This window comes from Schistocerca cancellata, chromosome 12 (assembly GCF_023864275.1).
Source record: "Schistocerca cancellata isolate TAMUIC-IGC-003103 chromosome 12, iqSchCanc2.1, whole genome shotgun sequence".
NCBI lineage: Eukaryota > Metazoa > Arthropoda > Insecta > Orthoptera > Acrididae > Schistocerca > Schistocerca cancellata.
In genome coordinates, this window is record NC_064637.1 from 75478801 (window position 1) to 75498685 (window position 19885).

General features: G+C 42.9%; 1 protein-coding gene across 1 annotated transcript in view; it reads right to left on the bottom strand.

The window, feature by feature from the left end:
- The window catches only part of LOC126109750 (serine protease 33-like), a 182749-nt gene extending 165762 nt beyond the window's left edge, over positions 1-16987 (bottom strand). Inside the window, exon 1 of the mRNA XM_049914801.1 lies at positions 16534-16987. Within this exon, the coding sequence (XP_049770758.1) occupies positions 16534-16630 (97 nt within the window). The 5' untranslated portion in view covers positions 16631-16987. The remainder of the gene's footprint in view (positions 1-16533) is intronic.
- Positions 16988-19885: the final 2898 nt, after the last annotated feature.

Below are 19885 nucleotides of genomic sequence, written 5' to 3' on the forward strand. Positions count from 1 at the left end.
TGGCGACATCGCGGGTAACGCACATTGGAAGCGTGTATTCGTCATCGCCATACCGGCGTATCACCCGGCTTGATGGTATGGGGTACCATTGATTACACGTCTCGGTCACCTCTTGTTTGCACTGACGGCACTTTGGACAGTGGACATTACATTTCATATGTGTTACGGCTCGTGGCTCTACCCTTCATTCGATCCCTGCGAAACCCTACATTTCAGAAGGATAATGCACGACCGCGTGTTGCAGGTCCTGTACGGGCCTTTCTGGATACAGAAAATGTTCGGCTGCTGCCCTGGCCAGCATATTCTCCAGATCTGTCACCAATTGGAAACGTCTGGTCAATGGTGGCCGAGCAACTGGCTCGTCACAATACGACAGTCACTAGTCTTGATGAACTGTGGTACCGTGTTGAAGCTACATGGGCAGCTGTACCTGTACACGCCATCCAAGCTTTGTTTGACTCAATGCCCAGGCATATCAAGGCCGTTATTACGGCCCGGGGTGGTTGTTCGGGGTACTGATTTCTCAGGATCTATACACAAAAATTGCGTGAAAATGTAATCACATGTCAGTTCTAGTATAATATATTTGTCCAATGAATACCTGTTTATCATCTGCATTTCTTCTTGGTGTAGCAATTTTAATGGCCAGTAGTAGTTTTGGAGATTACTGTGTTCAAACAGACAAACACACAGATACGACGTATTACAGATTTTTTATTAGTGTATTTTTTCCTGATAAGATGTAACACTACGAATATGTATTTTGGTTCGTTTTGCCTGTTTCACGTTCATCGCGGGAAGTGGCGGATGAGTAACGACAAATTCTCGTGTCGAGTGGCCGGACGCCCGTGTTAACGAGTTGACAGCCGTCAGTGACAGGAGGTAGTCCGATGCAGCGAACAGGGAAGGCAAGAGACAAAACATTGTAAAAAAATGAAATTATGAATTCTGAAATTATGTTCTGTATTCATGACTTATCTAGCCACGCTTGATTACAAATCAGTGAAAATTAACGTCGCTATACGTGGCAGTAATGAGTACACTGATTATACGCAATGAATATTTATCAACTATTGAACGTTATTCAGTGGATATTTTGATTTATAAATCAAGATATATTTACCTCAAGAATTGATATTTACCTTATAAGAACAGATTTTCTGAAGCAACTAACTGAAATTAAAGTAGGGGGAAAAACCGAAGGAATAAAAGCTGCTGTATTTCATCTGTGGTTTTGGCGATTTTACGCTGAAACGTGCTGTGAGAATGACTTCACAATAGACACGACGTTTTCATGTTGTTGTTGTTCTTGTTGTGGTCTTCAGTCCTGAGACTGGTTTGATGCAGCTCTCCATGCTACTCTATCCTGTGCAAGCTGCTTCATCTTCCACTACGTACTGCAGCCTACAGCCTCCTGAATCTGTTTAGTGTACTCATCTCTTGGTCTCCCTCCACGATTTTTACCCTCCACGTGTCCTCCAATACTAAATTGGTGATCCCTTGATGCCTCAGAACATGTCCTACGAACCGGTCCCTTCTTCTCGTCAAGTTGTGCCACAAACTCTTCTCCCCAATTCTATTCAATACCTCCTCATTAGTTATGTGATCTACCCACCTAATCTTCAGCATTCTCCTGTAGCACCACATTTCGAAAGCTTCTATTCTCTTCTTGTCCAAACTATTTATTGTCCATGTTTCACTTCCATACATGGCTACACTCCATACAAATACTTTCAGAAACGACTTAAATCTATATTCGATGTTAACAAATTTCTCTTCTTCAGAAACGCTTTCCTTGCCATTGCCAGTCTACATTTTATATCCTCTCTACTTCGACCATCATCAGTTATTTTGCTCCCCAAATAGCAAAACTCCTTTACTACTTTAAGTGTCTCATTTCCTAATCTAATTCCCACAGCATCACCTGACTTAATTCGACTACATTCCATTATCCTCGTTTTGCTTTTGTTGATGTTCATCTTATACCCTCCTTTCATGACACTGTCCATTCCGTTCAACTGCTCTTCCAAGTCCATTGCTGTTTCTGACAGAATTACGATGTCATCGGCGAACCTCAAAATTTTTATTTCTTCTCCATGGATTTTAATACCCACTACGAATTTTTTTTCCCTTTATTGCTTGTTCGATATTAAGTTTGAGTAACATCGGGGATAGGCTACAACCCTGTCTCACTCCCTTCCCAACCACTGCTTCCCTTCCGTACCCCTCGCCTCGTATGACTGCCATCTGGTTTATGTACAAATTGTAAATAGCCCTTCGCTCCCTGTATTTTACCCCTGCCACCTTTAGAGTTTCAAAGACAGTATACCAACATTTCTACGGTATCCAAACTGATCTTCTCCGAGGTCGGCTTCTACCAGTTTTTCCATTCGTCTGTAAAGAATTCGTGTTAGTATTTTGGAGCCGTGGCTTATTAAACTGACAGTTCGGTAATTTTCACATCTGTCAACACCTGCTTTCTTTTGGATTGGAATTATTATATTCTTCTTGAAGTCTGAGGGTATTTCGCCTGTTCCATACATGTTGCTCACTAGATGGTAGAGTTTTGTTAGGTCTGGATCACCCAAGGCTGTCAGTAGTTATAATGGAATGTTGTCTACTCCCGGGGCCTTGTTTCGACTTAGGTCTTTCAGTGTTCTGTCAAACTCTTCACGCAGTATCAAAGCTCCTATTTCACCTTTATCTACATTCTCTTACATTTCTATAATATTGTCCTCAAGAACATTGCCTTTGTATAGACCCTCTATATACTCCTTCCACCTTTCTGCTTTCCCTTCTTTGCTTAGGACTGGGTTTCCATCTGAGCTCTTGATATTCATGCAAGTGGTTCTCTTTTGTCCACAGGTCTCTTTAATTTTCCTGTAGGCAGTATCTATCTTACCCCTACTGATAGGCGCCTCTACATCCTTACATTTGTCCTCTAGCCATCCATGCTAAGCCATTTTGCACTTCCTGTCAAACTCATTTTTGAGACGTTTGTTCTCCTTTTTGCCTGCTTTATTTACTGCATTTTTGTATTTTCCCCTTTCATCAATTAAATTCAGTATCTCTTCTGTTACTGAAGGATTTCTATTAGCCCTCTTCTTTTTACCTACCTGATCCTCTGCTGCCTTCACTATTTCATCTCTCAAAACTACCCATTCTTCTTCTACTGTATTTCTTTCCCCTATTCTTGTCAATCGTTCTCTCCCTGAAACTCTCTACAACCTCTGGTTCTGTCAGTTTATCCAGGACCCATCTCCTTAAATTCCCACCTTTTTGCAGTTTATTTAGTTTTGATCTACAGTTCATAACCAATAGATTGTGGCCAGAGTCCACATCTGCACTTGTAAATGTCTAAAACCTGGTTCCTAAATCTCTGACTTACCATTATATAATCTATCTGAAATCTGTCAGTATCTCCAGGCATCTTCCATGTATACAACCTTCTATTATGGTTCTTGAACCAAGTGTTAGCTATGATTAAGTTATGCTCTGTGCAAAATTCTACCAGGCGGCTTCCTCTTTCATTCCTTAATCCCATTCCATATTCACCTACTACGTTTCCTTCTCTTCCTTTTCCTATTACCGAATTCCAGTCACCCATGACTATTAAATTTTCGTCTCCCTTCACTATCTGAATAATTTCTTTTATTTCATCATACATTTCTTCAATTTCTTCGTCATCTGCAGAGCTAGTTGGCATATAAACTTGTACTACTGTGGTAGGCGTGGGCTTCGTATCTATCTTGGCAACAATAATGCGTTCACTATGCTGTTTGTAGTAGCTTACAAGTTTCAAACGTTAGTAAGTCAAGTTCATTTAAGTTCATTCAGCACGGGGTCGTTGACTTTTGGTATGTGGAAACATAATTTCCAGTTTATTTAAAACCATTATCAAAAATGTTAAACCAACAATGATACCAATATTTTTAGAGAACACATTGCACCGTTGCGTATTTCAGTAGTTAGGTCTTGCAGCTCTGTTATCGAGACGCGCTGAAATGAAATGAAATGACTGTATGGCATTTATTGGCCAGGATATTCCCTTCGGGATTCGGCCGCCGTACTGCAATACCTTTTAGTTACGCCACTTCGGCGACTTACGTGTCAGTGATGATGAAAATCATGAAGGACCCACAACACCCAGTCCCCTGCCGGGATGCGAACCCGGGCCCCCTTGCGTGGTAAGCGGTAACGCTACCGCTGCACTACGGAGGCGGACATGGAGATGTGCTGTATCTACGCGAGCAGTTTGCACGGTGTTACTCAGTATGGCCCAGGTAAGCCAAATTGTGTAGAAAACATTATTTCTTTAGTTATATTGTTCAAATGGCTCTGAGCACTATGGGACTTAACATCTGAGGTCATCTGTCCCCTAGAACTTAGAACCACTTAAACCTAAGTAACCTAAGGACACCACACACATCCATGCCCGACGCAGGATTCGAACCTGCGACCGTAGCAGTCGCGCGGTTCCAGACTGGCGCTCCTAGAACCACTCGGCCACACCGGCCGGCATTTAGTTATATTTCACATGGGCCAACCTCAGTGTCAAAGTAGTCAGTTTATCGCCCGCCCGGCTAGCCGTTCGGTCTAACGCACGGCTTTCCCGAATGGAAAGGAGCGCCTGGTCCCCGGCACGAATCCGCCCGGCGGACCTGTGTCGAGGTCCGGTGAGCCGGCCAATCTGTGAATGGTTTTTAGGCGGTTTTCCATCTGAATCGGCGAATGCGGGCTGGTTCCGCCTCAGTTACACAATGTCGGCGATTGCTGCGATAACAAGTTCTCCACGTACGCGTACACCAGCATCACTCTCCCACGCAAACATAGGGGTTACACTCGTGTTGTGTGAGACGCGTTCCCTGGGGGGGGGGGGGGGGTGTCCACCGGGGCCCAAACCGCACAATAACCCTGGGCTCGGTGTGGTGGGGCGGTGGAGGGGTGAAGTGGACTGCGGTAGTCGAGTCGTCGTGGGATTGCGGCTGCGGCGGGGACGGAGCCTGGAGCCTCTACGTCATTTCTAGGTCCCGCTTAATATACAATACAATACAATACAATCAGTTTTTCATCAAAGTTCATAGTCAGATTTTGTGGTAACAGTAAGTTTCAGACAGGTAAACATTTTCTTAGAATTCTCGCAGTTAAGATTTCTCAATGCATTCTCGCAGTAGAATTTTGTTACAAACAGTTACAGCGTTAAGCAAACTATCTGATTTAAGAGCTGATATACGCTCCATTCAAAGCAAGAATGCCAAAGTTTAGCGTCTTAACAGAAAAGTTAACATTGCAATAGAATCAACATTACAGAATCACTTTCACAAAAATAAATCTAAACAATTTAACGTTCAAGCTGCACGTATTAAACCGACGCCTCCGGGACAGGGAGGTGTGCCGTCCCCTTTTCGAATCTGTCAGCAGTATTAAAGACGAAGGTCGGTGAACCGGCCGGCCTGGGTGTTGTTTTTAGGCGGTTTTCCATATCCCTCTAGATGAATACCAGGCTGGTGCTCAGGTCACCGTACTTCAGTTACATGATTAGAAAACATTTAAATTTTCGCACACTTCCAGACGAATGCCGCCAGGTGGCGTGCTCATATCCTGTCCCGGGGATAACGGAGTAGCGACAGGAAGGGCATCTGCCCCCCCCCCCCTCCCCTAAATTAACAGTGCCAAAACCGCTAATAACCATACAGATGCAACGCCGATGCGGGAAAAAGGCACAACAAAAAGTAGGTGATCAGCTTTCCACTTTCAATGCTCTGATTGATTCAGAATGCTTCTAAGAGTCAGTCAGAAATAGCGTTTTGTTACCTTCTTCACTTCCAAACTGCTCCTTTAATTACAGTTACTTAATGCAATGTAAGTGCTACATGCTGGTGGTAATAAAAACTTTTTAGCTACCTGCAACCTAAGGAAATAATATGCGCAACCAACTCCCTCAGGTGCTTTGGATCCGTCAGTATTTATGTGCAGAAAATCTCGCCATTTGCTTTCCAGGTAATATACCATGCCACTGAAACCACAGTCTTAGCATATACAGTCACGAAACTCCTGTCCATTTTTTTCGTACACTGAGACAGAAGCGGCCGAAGCAGATAGAAAGCTACAGTTTTGAATACGGTATCATAGAGATAGTCAACCTTTCCGTCAAGAGCCCACTTTGGTGTTTTCGTCAGTAGTAAAATTTTTTAACCTACCTCCAGTTATACAGTAATGTGACTTATGAAGTAGGAAAGTAACTTTATGTTATAATATTTATAAAGTAGAGTCGCAACAAAACCACATAATAAAAATCACTTACCAAGTACATTGTCAAAATTTTATGATAACCTAACGCAAATGTTTTTAACCGCCTACTGCCCACCATGTAAGCTTGAACGCCCACTAATCGTCCGGGTCCGGGTTGACTACCACTGCTGTATCGCATCAGTGTGAATAACATCGTCGACCGGCCAGTGTACCTTGCTCAAAGGTTCGGAGGTCAATACGCCCATGCAAAACTACGCCTCCGTACATCATAACACCAAGACCACCAAAACGATCATGTCGACGATTGCTGCGGGAGGGGGGGGGGGGGGGACAACTGGGGACCGAACCGTACAATAACCCTGGGTTCGGTGTGAGGTGAGTGGACCACTGAAGGCTAAGGCGGGGACGGAGCGTCTTTGCTACGTCCCCAAAATAATACAAAGTATATTTTGTCAGTTCTACAGTTCTAAATTTTAGATTTTTTTCTTTTATTGTTAATTAATCGCTTATGCGTCATTATCAACATATGACTAGCAAATAAAATCCGTTTTTTACTATACGTCGTCTTAAAGACACTGTACTGTAGCTGCCTTAAACGAACAGATACAGATTTCGTTTTACTTGCAATTTCTTTAGAAAGTTTATAAATCTATAATTTATATACTACATTTACGCATTTAACTTGTTTTGGTCCGATGCACGTTTGATTGTTGCTAGCGATGATAATACGATAGTCCGCAGCTCGTGGTCGTGCGGTAGCGTTCTCGCTTCCCTCGCCCGGGTTCGATTCCCGGCGGGGTCAGGGATTTTCTCTGCCTCGTGATGACTGGGTGTTGTGTGATGTCCTTAGGTTAGTTAGGTTTAAGTAGTTCTAAGTTCTAGGAGACTGATGACCATAGATGTTAAGTCCCATAGTGCTCAGAGCCATTTGAACCATTTGATAATACGATACCACTTGCCTTTCTACGGCTATCATGGGAAAATTATGAAAGAAGTAGATGTTTTCAGATATCTAGGAAGTAAGCCAACCAGGAAAGGAAATATACAGGAAGAAATTTCGTAGAGGACAGAAAATTCCTTGAAATATTATTACTGTGTCTCAGATTTAACTCTTGTTATTATTATTGATGTAGTAGTTGTTGTGGTCTTCAGTACGAAAACTGCTCTGATGCAGCTCTCCACACTACTTTATCCTGTGCGAGCCACTTCACCTCCGAATAACTACTGCAACCTATATCCCCCTGAATCTGCTCACTGTAACCATCTCTCTGTCTCCCTCTATGATTTATACCACCTACACTTTCCTACAGTACTAAATTGGTGATCCCTTTATGTCTCAGAATGTGTCGTATCAATCGATTGCTTCTTTTAATCAAGTTGTGCAACAAATTTCTTATCTCCCCAGTTTTATTCAGCACCTCCTCATTAGTTACGAGATCCCAATCTTCAGCATTGTCTTGCAGCACCATATTTCAAAAGCTTGTATTCTCTAGTTGTCTAAAATCTACGGTCCATCCCGCTCAACTGCTATTCCAATCCATTTGCTGTCTCTGAGAGAATTGCAATGTCATCGGCAAACCTCAAAATTTTATATTGCTTCTCCCTGAACTTTAATTCCTACTCCGAATTTTTCTTTGATTTCCTTTAGGAACTGGAAAATACCTGCTATAGCAAAGATCATGATGTACAAATAATATTATCTATGAACTTTGACCTATGGATCAGTATTGGAGTTACACATAAAAAGAGAAAAGCTATCTGAATTCGAAAGTTAAACAGTAAGGCGCCTCAGTCTCAATACCGTTAGTACAAGTTTCCTTAACACATGTTGTCCACTGCTTTCGCCTCGTAGGTTCCACTGCAGCGGTGTGGCGAATCACACTCTCCCAGCCGTCAACTGAACGCGGGGACGCCTTCTACAAACGACAGTTATTTCCGCTCCAGCTCTCGCTGCTGGAAGAAAGCGTGCCGCGCACTTTGATGGGGCTATTGTCCAGCGCGTCCTTGACATGTGGGCACTGCTAAACACTTTATGCAGCAGAAGGAAAGTCCGGAGCTGCCAGTATCCAAGCTGGTGGCTGTTTAGCTGGCTGTTATGACTCCCGGCGTCGTACTACTGCCGATAAAATCCTTGCGACTACACGCACTAAGGCATTAGCTCAGGTTGACACTAGTATTCTCCTTCCGTCACTCCAGGGTTAGGCCTATAGTCTGTTCCGGCCTCACCATCTCTTTCTCGTTGAAACGTCCCCTTAGAACAATTGGAAACGACTGTGCTTAAACTGACACACAATATTTTTAGCGCAACGCAATCTGACTTTAAAAAATCCCTACAAAAGAATGGCCCTGACTAACATTAACCTATACGTTTCACAAATCACTTACCTCACCAGAAATCTTCGTTACTCGAACTACTGCAATACAGCGAGCGCCACTACTGCCAGCTAAATAAAAGATTCAAACTACGGAAGGCACAAGCTACTGACAGGGATAGTTAGCAAATGAAAGATTTTAATAGAGAACAAACAATGTATTTACCTTAATATCATCAAAAGTCATAATATATGTAATTTCAAAACTCCGCCATTTCCTTCCACACATCCACCACTGCTGGCGGCTCACCTCTAACTGCGCAACGCTACGCGCTGTTGACATCCAGCTGCCGCTGCCCAACACTACAATGGCAGACAACAATGCAAACTAGCCACAGACTGCACACAGCACAGCCAGTGATTTTCATATAGAGCGCTACGTAACGTTGCCAATAAGAAAACATAAACAGCCTACTTACATCGTTATGTAAGTACCCCGCGCGGTCTTTGGGGCCTTGCCACGGTTCGCGCGACTCTCCCCGGCGGAGGTCCGAGTCCTCCCTCCGGCGTGTGTGTGTGTGTGTGTGTTGTCCTTAGCGTAAGTTAGTTTAATTAGTGTGTAACCCTAGGGACCTATGGCCTCAGCAGTTTGGTCCCACAGAACCTTAACACAAATTTCCAAAATTTTGTTTCTTGCCACGCGGTTTATAATCCATTGCTAGTTTAGGAAGTCTTTGTACCTGCATACGAAGAACATCTACATCTACATCCATACTCCGCAAGCCATCCGACGGTGTGTGGCGGAGCGTACCTTGAGTACCTCTATCGGTTCTCCCTTCTATTCCAGTTTCATATTGTTCGTGGAAAGAAAGATTGACGGTATGCCTCTTTATTGGCTCTAATCTCTCTGATTTTATCCTCATGGTCTCTTCGCGAGATATACGTAGGAGGGAGCAATATACTGCTTGACTCCTCGGTGAGGGTATGTTATCGAAACTTCAACAAAAGCCCGTACCGAGCGACTGAGCGTCTCTCTTGCAGAGTCTTCCACTGGAGTTTATCTATCATTTCGCGATTACTAAATGATTCTGTAACGAAGCGTGCTGGTCTCCGTTGGGTCTTCTCTATCTGTACTATCAATCCTATCTGGTACGGATCCCACACCAGTGAGCAGTATTCAAGCAGTGGGCGAACAAGTGTACTGTAAGCTACTTCCTTTGATTTCGGACTGCATTCCCTTAGGATTCTTCCAATGAATCTCAGTCTAGCATCTGCTTTATCGACGATTAATTTTATATGGTCATTCCATTGTAAATCACTCCTAATGCCTACTCCCATTCTTCTTTGGGTCTTTAGTTGCATTTCTAATTTCTCCCTTACTACTGAATATCTAAAAAGGTGTGCTGAAAAGTAATGCTTCAGAATTTTTTATGTGAAAACTCTTAGTGCTACACAAATAAATCTAATGTTATTAACATTCAACACCGAAGAGCCAAAGAAACTGGTACAGCTCCCAAATATCGTGTAGAGCCCTCGCGAGCACGCAGAAGTACAGCAACACGACGTGGCATGGACTCGACTAATGTCTGAAGTAGTGCTAGCGGGAAATGACACCATGAATCCTGCAGTGTTCAATAATGTTCATGTCTGGGGAGTTTGGTGGCCAGCGGAAATGTTTAAACTCAGAAGAGTATTCCTGGAGCCATTCTGTGGGGAGTCGCATTGTACTGCTGCAATTGCCCAAGTGCGTAGGAGTGCATAAAGGACATGAATGGATGCAGGTGATCAGACAGGATGTTTACGTATGTGTCACCAGTCAGAGTCGTGTCTAGACGTATCAGTGCTCCTATGTCAGTCAACTGCATACGCCCCACACCATTACAGAGCTTCCACCAGCTTGAACAGCCCCCTGCTAACATGCACGGTCCATGGATTCATGAGGTTGTCTCCATACCCGTACACGTCTATTCCCTCGATACAGTTTGAAACGACGCCGGCCGGAGTGGCCGAGCGGTTCTAGGCGCTACAGTCTAGAACCGCGCGACCGCTACGGTCGCAGGTTCGAATCCTGCCTCGGGCATGGATGTGTGTGATGTCCTTAGGTTAGTTAGGTTTAAGTAGTTCTAAGTTCTAGGGGACTGATGACCGTAGAAGTTAAGTCCCATAGTTCTCAGAGCCATTTGAACCATTTTGAACCAGTTTGAAACGAGACTCGTCCGACCAGGCAACGTCTTGACGGGCGCAGGCGAGGCGTAAAGCTTAGTGTCGTGCAGTCATCAAGGGTACACGAGTGGGCCTTCGGCTCCGAAAGCCCATATCTATGATGTTTCGTTGAATGTTCCGCACGCTGACTCTTGTTGATGGCCCAGCATTGAAATCTGCAGCAATTTGCGGAACAGTTGCACTTCTGTTACGTTGAACATTCTCTTCAGTCGTCGTTGGTCCTGTTCTTCCAGGGTCTTTCTCCGGCCGCAGCGTGTCAGAGATTTAATGTTTTGCCGGATTCCTGATATTCACGGTACACTCGTGAAATGGTCGTACGGGAAAATCCCCACTTCATCGCAACCTTGGAGATCCTGCGTCCCATCGCTCGTGCGCCGACTATAACACCACGTTCAAACTCACTTCAATCTTGATAACCTGCCATTGTAGCAGCAGTAATCAATCTAACAACTGCGCCAGACACTTGTTGTCTTATATAGGCGTTGCCGGCCGCAGCTCCGTATTCTGCCTGTTTACATATCTCTGTATCTGAATACACATGCCTATGCAAGTTTCTTTGGCGCTTCAGTGTACATCTTTATCCTTCATGTCTAGATATTTACAGCCCTCTACCTCTAGAGGTCTCCGAATTGTAGCGTGTAACATGGCGGTGTGTAACGTAACTACGCCAGTGCGTGAGAAACAGCATGCTGTAATCGAGTTTCGAATTCAAAGAGTCTGCCATGTAAGCAGGAGATCCCGAGTTCGAGTCCCGGTCGGGGCACACACATTATCACCTCTCCCCGTTGATATATATTAACGCCCATTAGCCCCTGAAGGTATTAATATAATTCTAATTTCGAGAAAATTCTGGTTATATGTAAAATCATTAAGTGGGTCTTACGCTTCTGTCAGTCGCTCGTTGACCTGCCTGGTGTGGCAGTAGAAGACAGCAAAAATCTCAGTTTTAAATTTCGTGTTTAGGAAATCGTCCACACAGAGGATTGTCCAAACAAACAGTCGTGTGACCATTGGACAGACTCCCGTATGGAAGAACAGTCGTTTGATCATCGCAAAGACCCCGGTATGGACGACGTAGTAACAATCATTCCTGGGGTAGAGAAACAAACAACTGACAAGAGGTTTTATCTTTTTTTCGAGTCGTCAGTTTTCTGACTGGTTTGATGTATCCCGTTACGATTTGCTCTCCTGTGCCAACCTCTTCATCTCCGAGCAGCACTTGCAACCTACCTCCTCAATTATTTGCTGGATGTATTCCAATCTCTGTCTTCCTCTACAGTTTATGCCCTCTACAGCTCCCTCTGATACCGTGGAAGTTATTCCCTGATGTCGTAACACATGTCCCTTCTTCTTGCTACTGTTTCCAACAACTTTCTTTCTTCGCCGATCCTGCGGAAAATCTCATCGTTCTCTACCTTATTAGTCCAATTAATTTTCAAAATTCATCGGTAGCGCCACGTCTCAAATTCTTCGATTCTCTTCTTTCCCGGTTTTCCCACAGTTCATGTGTCACTACCATACATTGCTGTGCTCCAAATGTACATTCTCAGAAATTTCTTTCTCAATTTAAGGCCGATGTTTGATACTAGTACACTTTTGTTGGCTAATGCTTTCTAGTCCTCCTTGCTCCGTCCGTCATGGGTTACTCGTATTTTGCTGTCTAGGTAGCGGAATTCCTTCACTTCATCTACTTCGTGACCACCAATCCTGATGTTAAGTTTCTCGCTGTTCTCATTTCTGCTACTTCTCGTTGCTTTCGCCTCTCTTCAATTTACTCTCAGTCAAAATTCTGTACTCATTAGACTGTTCATTTCATTCAGCAGATCTTGTAATTGTTCTTAAATTTCACTGAGGATAACGATATCATCAGCAAATCTTATCATTGATATCCTTTCACCTTGAATTTTAATTCCACTCTTGAACATTTCTTTTATATCTGCGGTTGCTTGTTCGGTGTACAGATTGAACAGTAGGGGCGAAAGAATATATCCCTGTCTTACATACTTTTTAATTCTAGGTCTTCCAGTCGTATTGTTCCCTCTTGGTTCTTGTACATATTGTATATTACTCGCCTATCCCTATAGCTTACCCCTATTTTTCTTAGAATTTCCAACATCTTACAACATTTTACATTGTCGAACGCTTTCTCCAGGTCGACAAATCCTATGAATGTGCCCCAGTTTTTTTTTTAGTGTTGCTTCCCTTATCAACCACCTCCTGGTGCCTTTACCTTTACAGCGGCCATACTGATCGTCATCTAACGCATTCTCTTTCCATTCTTCTGTAAATTATTCTTGTCAACAACTTGGATGCCTGAACTGTTAAGCTGATTGTGAGATAATTCTCGCACCTGTCGACCTTTGCAATCTTCCGAATTGTGTGAATGACGTTTTTTCAAAATTCAGAGGGTATATCGCCAGACTCATGCATTCTACACACCAACGTGAATAGTCGTTCTGTTGCCACTTCCCCCAATGATTTTAGAAATATGATGGAAAGTTATCTATCCCTTCGGCTTCATTCGACGTTAAGTTTTGCAAAGCTCTTTTAAAATCTTTTTCTAATACTGGATCCCCTATTTCTTCTACACTAAGGTCTGTTTCTTATTCTACAGTATAACGTCATCAGACAAGTACCCCCCATCATAGAGGCTTTCAATGTACTTTTTCCACCTATTCGCTCTCTCCTCTGCATTTAACAGCGGAATTCCCGTTGCACTTTTAATGTTACCATTATTGCTTTTAATTTCACCGATAGCTGTTTTTACTTCTATCTATACTAAAAAAATTTCTTTTTCAATTTCTTCACATGTTTCATGCAGCTATTTCGCCTTTACTTCACTGCAATTCCTATTTATTTCATTCCTAAGTGACTTACATTTCTGCATTCCTGAATTTCCAAGAATGTTTTTGTACTTCTTTCTTTCGTCGATCAACTGAAGTACTTCTGTTAGCCATGGTTCCTCCACATTTACCTTCTTTCTATCAATAGTTTTTTTCCAACTTCTGTGATTGCCGATTGCCGATTCTTCTTCAACTGAAGTGCCTACTGAGCTATTCCTTATCTCAGTATATATAGCCTCAGAGAACTTCAAGCGCATGTCTTCATTCCTTAATCCTTCTGTATCTCACATCTTTGCGCATTGATTTTTCCCGACTAGTCTCTTAAACGTCAGCCTACTCTTCATCACTGCTACATTGTGATCTGAGTCTAAATCTGCTCCTGGGCCTTACAATCCAGTATTTGATTTCGAAATCGCTGTCTGATCATGATGTAATCTAACTGAAATCTTCCCGTATCACCCGGTTTTTTTCAAGTATACCACCTCCTCTTGTGGTTATTAAACAGAGAATTCGCTATTACTAACTGAAATTTATTGCAGAACTCAGTCTTTCTCCTCTATCATTCCTCGGCCCAAGCACATATTCTCCTGTAACCCTTTCTTCTACTCCTTCCCCTAAAACTGCATTCCAGACCCCATGACTATTACATTTTCAACTCCCTCTATGTAAAGCATTGCCCTTTCAATATCCTCACATACTTTCTCTATCTCTTCGTCTTCGCTGGCCGCGGTACCCGAGCGGTTCTAGGCGCTACAGTCTGGAACCGCGCGACTGCTACGGTCGCAGGTTCGGATCCTGCCTCGGGCATGGATGTGTGTGATGTCCTTAGGTTAATTAGGTTTAAGTAGTTCTAAGTTCTAGGGGACTGATGACCTCAGATGTTAAGTCCCATAGTGCTCAGAGCCGTTTGAACCATTTAGTATTGTGCACGACATGACAAGGAATAAGGCCTCTTAAGCACAAGGGCATAAGAGAATAGTAATACATCGCAGTAGAGCTCCACAAAATAACATAATACGTATGCAGAAATGCTTTCTGGTCCCGAGCCCTGGGCAATTCAATCCCGTAGTCCGTCAGATGACTGTCGCCTGTTCACAATGCACTTCATTTCCGTTGTTCTATCTCTACTGATAGCGAGCAATGCAGTTACTGCACACTCTAGGTGCAGGGAAAGTTTTTCATAATCAGGCAGCTGTTATTAAATGCAACGCCATCAAACTTTTGTTGGAAGAGGCAAACATGAAAGCAAAAGGCTCATTGAAAAGTGTTACTATCGTGAAGTCACAACTATCAGCTAGCAATTTCCCTCGGTAAAACTGGACGCCGTTGCTGCGGACCCATAGCGCACCCACATGGATAAACTGTCGCTGGTGTCGTTGTAATAACAAGGCTGCGCTTGTACACAATAAGTTGACGATTTTACTGGAGTTGCCATAAGTGGAGAAAATCGGCACTAGGTCAAAGATATCCACGCCTCCTGCATTTCCCGATAGCCACCGCGCGAATCTTCAACTTGTCGTGCAAAAACATTTTACACTGTCTGGTAGTGAGAATCCGTCATTCATACAGCATTTCTGACAACAACCATTTCTCTCTATGCTCGTGCCAGAATTAGGGTAAAAGTTACGTATTGAATTCCTCGCATTTTTTTCAATACGGCGCGGACGTAAAAATTAGGCGCCACTGCCGCTCAATTTTTTTACCACAATCAGATTTTTTACTTTCAGATTCGTTGGCTTCGCCAACTCGCAACCGGATTGTCACCCTCCAGCCTAACTTAGAACTTGGACTGCGCTACAAATCAATGTGTCATCACAACCACGAATTCAGGAAGAGGGGTTTCAACTGATTCATATGGCTCTGAGCACAATGAGACTTAACACCTGAGGTCATCAGTCCCCTAGAACTGAGAACTACTTAAACCTAATTAACCTAAGGACATCACACACATCCATGCCCGAGGCAGGATTCGAACCGGCGACCGTAGCGGTCGCGCAGTTCCAGACTGAAGCGCCTAGAAACGCTCGGCCACCCTGGCCGGCGAAAAGGGGTTTCGATTACCACACTTCCGAATTAGCGTTAAAGGCATGCGCTTCAAAGTAATATTTGCAACGTCACATACGTTTTCAAATTAACCCAAATAGTCATTCAACATCATCCTGTCAATATTCTACATTTCCTAAACAACCAAGTACCACCATCTAAACACACTTTATCAAATTTTAGTAAGGTAGCAGACTGACATTCCATGAAAAGAACATTAAATGTTACGTAGCATGTCAATTGTTTTGCAGCTCTAAATGCAGCCGTGCCTGCAGGCTATATTATGAAAATGCTGGTCCGCCTATTATGCAAACAACAACTCATTTTAATGCCCATACGTTATTGTACAGCTTGACACATTATTTTGTGGTTAAATGTCCCATCTGCATGTTTATTTGTTGCAGAAATACACGCAGACAAATTTTAATGAATCATATTCGCAATCTACAACTTCATAGATCACAATGTTTATGTTGCTTATTGTGTGGTTGCTCACCACTCGCTATTGCGGTTCATTAAAAATGTTTCCCGCCTTTCAGCACGTATTTACACAATTTATGAGCATTTACACGAGGACAGATACCACAAAATAAATGTGACAAGTCATGTAACAATTTAGAGAAGATCGCGCAGACCTTAACATTACTGATGGCGGTACAAATGGGCTGAAAAATCTTTAGACACTAAAAAGAATCATTATTTGCATACTATATGAATTTTCATTATTTATACATTATATATTTTGTTTTTATTTCGTGTTATTCGAGAGCATGTCATTACTATGGGCCTACGAAACAAATAATGTGTACATGATATACAAATGCTGTAAATGATTTCCCAAAAAATTGAATTTTTTTTACCTGGAACACCATATGCAGCATGGAGGAGGCAGACAACAACCAGTATCACCAACAACGTGTTGCCAGCTTCAAATTGTAACGAGGTATAACGGCGCATCACTCAATTTTAACAATGTCATTATTCTCCTCACGCTTCAATGAAATTAGCTGTAAACAGCGTTTGTCGGATATATGTCTGCGTATAAACACTATAATATTGAGCACTGATCTAACACACTACGCATATGCAGCCTGTGCAACGTTTTAGAAATCCTCGCCTGTCCGCGCTAACTGCCAGTCGAAGCCAGCCGCGGGAACATTTGACAATCGGCTAGAGCAACAGTCAGTTGTCGGCCTGCGGATCAGGACTGCGCGTGCGCGGGCTTGTCCACTGTTTTAAACGTCTTGGCGAGGGCGCGCAGTCTTCTAGCTGACGATAAGCGCGGGAACATTTGACGATCGCAGACGGCGACTGTCACTTGTCAGCGCGCTATTGAAGACTGCGCGTGCGCAGGTTTGTGACGCAAGGACCGCGCCGAGTCCGAAGGAGGGGGTAGGCAGCATCTGAGCGAGCGAAAGTGCATCCACCGCTTTGCGACAAATTTTTCCTCCTTTCCAGCTGGCGTTTTATGGATCAGTAGGCCAGTGGCGGCCATAGGCGCCGCGCGTCCGTCTGTGGGGCATGTCGGCGTGCTCACTGAATTGTCGCGCACTTTGTTCGTCCCGCAAGAAAGGGAACGCCGCACGGGCAGATGTACGTGACGGCGGTACTCAGCCGCTTTCCATTGCGGCAGCGACTTGTTTCTCCCTTTCTATTTTCTTTCCGTCCCGCTTCTTTTATTCTCGGACACTTTTCCCTTGGCTCATTACAGGTAACCCTGCACAAAAGGCCAGTTTTTTGCTCGCACTTTCCGACGCGCTGAATGTCAACGACTGTGCATGTAACTGGATACTGTTCTGGTATACGTGTGCTATTGTCTTGTAAGGAGCGCCACACATTCAATGGAAACACCGATAGATAATCTCGCCTAACTCGACATGGACACAATTTAATAGCCTATTTTTCATTTTTTATTTTATTCGCTTTCAGGTAGAGCTCATTTAACCAGATACAGTTGCTCCACATATACAATCGAGGCAGTGATCTAATTTCATCTGTATTACTCTATAAAAATGAGACATTGTCACACGTAGTCCCCAAAATTCTCGAAAAGATCTTAACTGACTTGCTTCAAATTCTTACATCTTACTCTAACAAACATTCGAAAGGACATAAGCTGCATATTTTGTAACATACGTACATTCTAACAAAATCTCTTGAAAAGTTCTAGATTGATTTACTTCAAATTTTTGCATGATGCTGTAATAAACATTTGGGTGGACATAGAGTAAAAACTGTATACATAAAGAGAAAGAATGTATTTAGGAGCTGTGTTGTGATGTATGAAAAAGTTTTCTTAACATACACTATTAAACAAAAATTTTATAAATAAACAGAAAAAAACTGTGTATATAAAGAGAAATAATCTATTTAGGAGTTGTGCTGTTACAGCACAACTACTAAATACATTGTTTCTCTTTATATATACAGTTTTTTCTCTTTGTTTATAAAATTTTTATTTAATAGTGTATGTAATCTCGAACAAAAATTGTATGCACAATACGCTGTTTTGGTTTCTTCTATACCATCGGTGTTAACAGAAAATAAGGAAGTTGTATTTATACCCGAGTCAAACAGTGATTTCCCTGCGGTAAGATTTTGGAAGTTTCTATGTTTTTTGGTGGATGCTGAATAGGAATTTCATGTTTGCTGAATGTAGGAGGTCGTTCCCCAACGAAAAGCGCAAAAAAAAAAAAAAAAAAAAAAAAAAAAATTGTTGCACTTTTTTCAGTTTTTCGGCGGTGTCTAGAAAACTGTGCGTTTTTCGAATGTGACAACTGTATACAAAATTGGAGAAAAAAATTTCCTACAAAATGCAGTAGCCAGATTCGATTTTCTGATGAGCGCTATCGGCGCCAGAGCGCGCTGAAAAGGAACGATGTTTTGGGCCTTCCACGAGAGCGTCAAAAACGCCCACTCCCACCCTTTACAGCAGGAAAAGTGTACATGTTATTAACAAAAACCGCTACACCACGCGAAGGTACAAGAACGTCTGTAACATTCAATTTACTCACAAGCGGGGAGGGAACAGAGCGAAAATTACAAAATCTTTCTGTCCTTTGCCAGCCATTGTGGCCGAGCGGTTCTAGGCGCTTCAGTCCGGAACCGCGCTGCTGCTTCGGTCGCAGGTTCGAATTCTGTCTCGGCCATGGATGTGTGTGATGTCCTTAGGTTAGTTAGGTTTAAGTAGTTCTAAGTCTAGGGGTTTGATGACCTCAGATGTTAAGTCCCATAGTGCTTAGAGCCATTTCAACCATTCTTTTCTGTCCTCACAGCTAAAAATTGTTTTGAATGAACTAATGGGAAATCTAGTCTGACGAATACATTATAAAATTATATTTACCACATGTTAGGCACATGGTGCTGAATAGAAAGATGAATATGCAGTATGTCGTGAAATGAGTGAATGTCAAACCCAGAATTGGGTCATCACTTCGGGCGGGCTGTTCATCCGGAAAAGAAAGGAGCTATTTAGTAATAGAATATGGGTACAACATTCAGGTAAGTTGTATAGTTAACTGTCGATGTATGAAGAAATAACTGTAGTGACGTCACGTGCGCAGCTTTTTTATATTTTTTTTACCGATGTACGTGTGGCTGTTGGTGGCCTAGACCATATTTTTTGGGCACTAGAAGGTTAGGTGAAAGGTCGTTAGCGATAGTAGGTCCAAGCAAAGCGTCAGGGGTTGCGGAAGGTCCAGACTGAACATTGAGTTGTGTTGTTCTTCACCTCAAAAACCGCAACTTGAATAATTAATATCTCAACTGAGAAAAATTGATAAGCAAAGATGCATAATGCTGCAAAATATTACACGAAATGATACTGAGCCGTGGCGAGCTGGCGCCAGTGTTATTTTGTTCATGTATCGTTGAGATCGATTGTGGTTGAGCTAAGCTATCTTTGCTTTTCGCGTGTCTTATCTTCCGGGTTGGCGGGCGAAGCGAGTTGGTTGTTAGCATGGAGGTAAGAATAAGGGGAGATGGCGCTACGTATCCCAGCCGTACTACGTTTTGACGCCATGGGGGCGTGGCTCGCTGCCATGACACTCTGACCAAGACATTGCCAGTGTGCTATAGCGCTGCGTGTATTACAGTCGCTAATTGCACCATATACGCATGTTACGTCATCAGATTGGTTGTTTCAAAGTTTCTGTTTAAAATAAAATCTCGTGAAGGCGAAATTCCGTGTTTCTTCTGATTAAAAATAGTTTT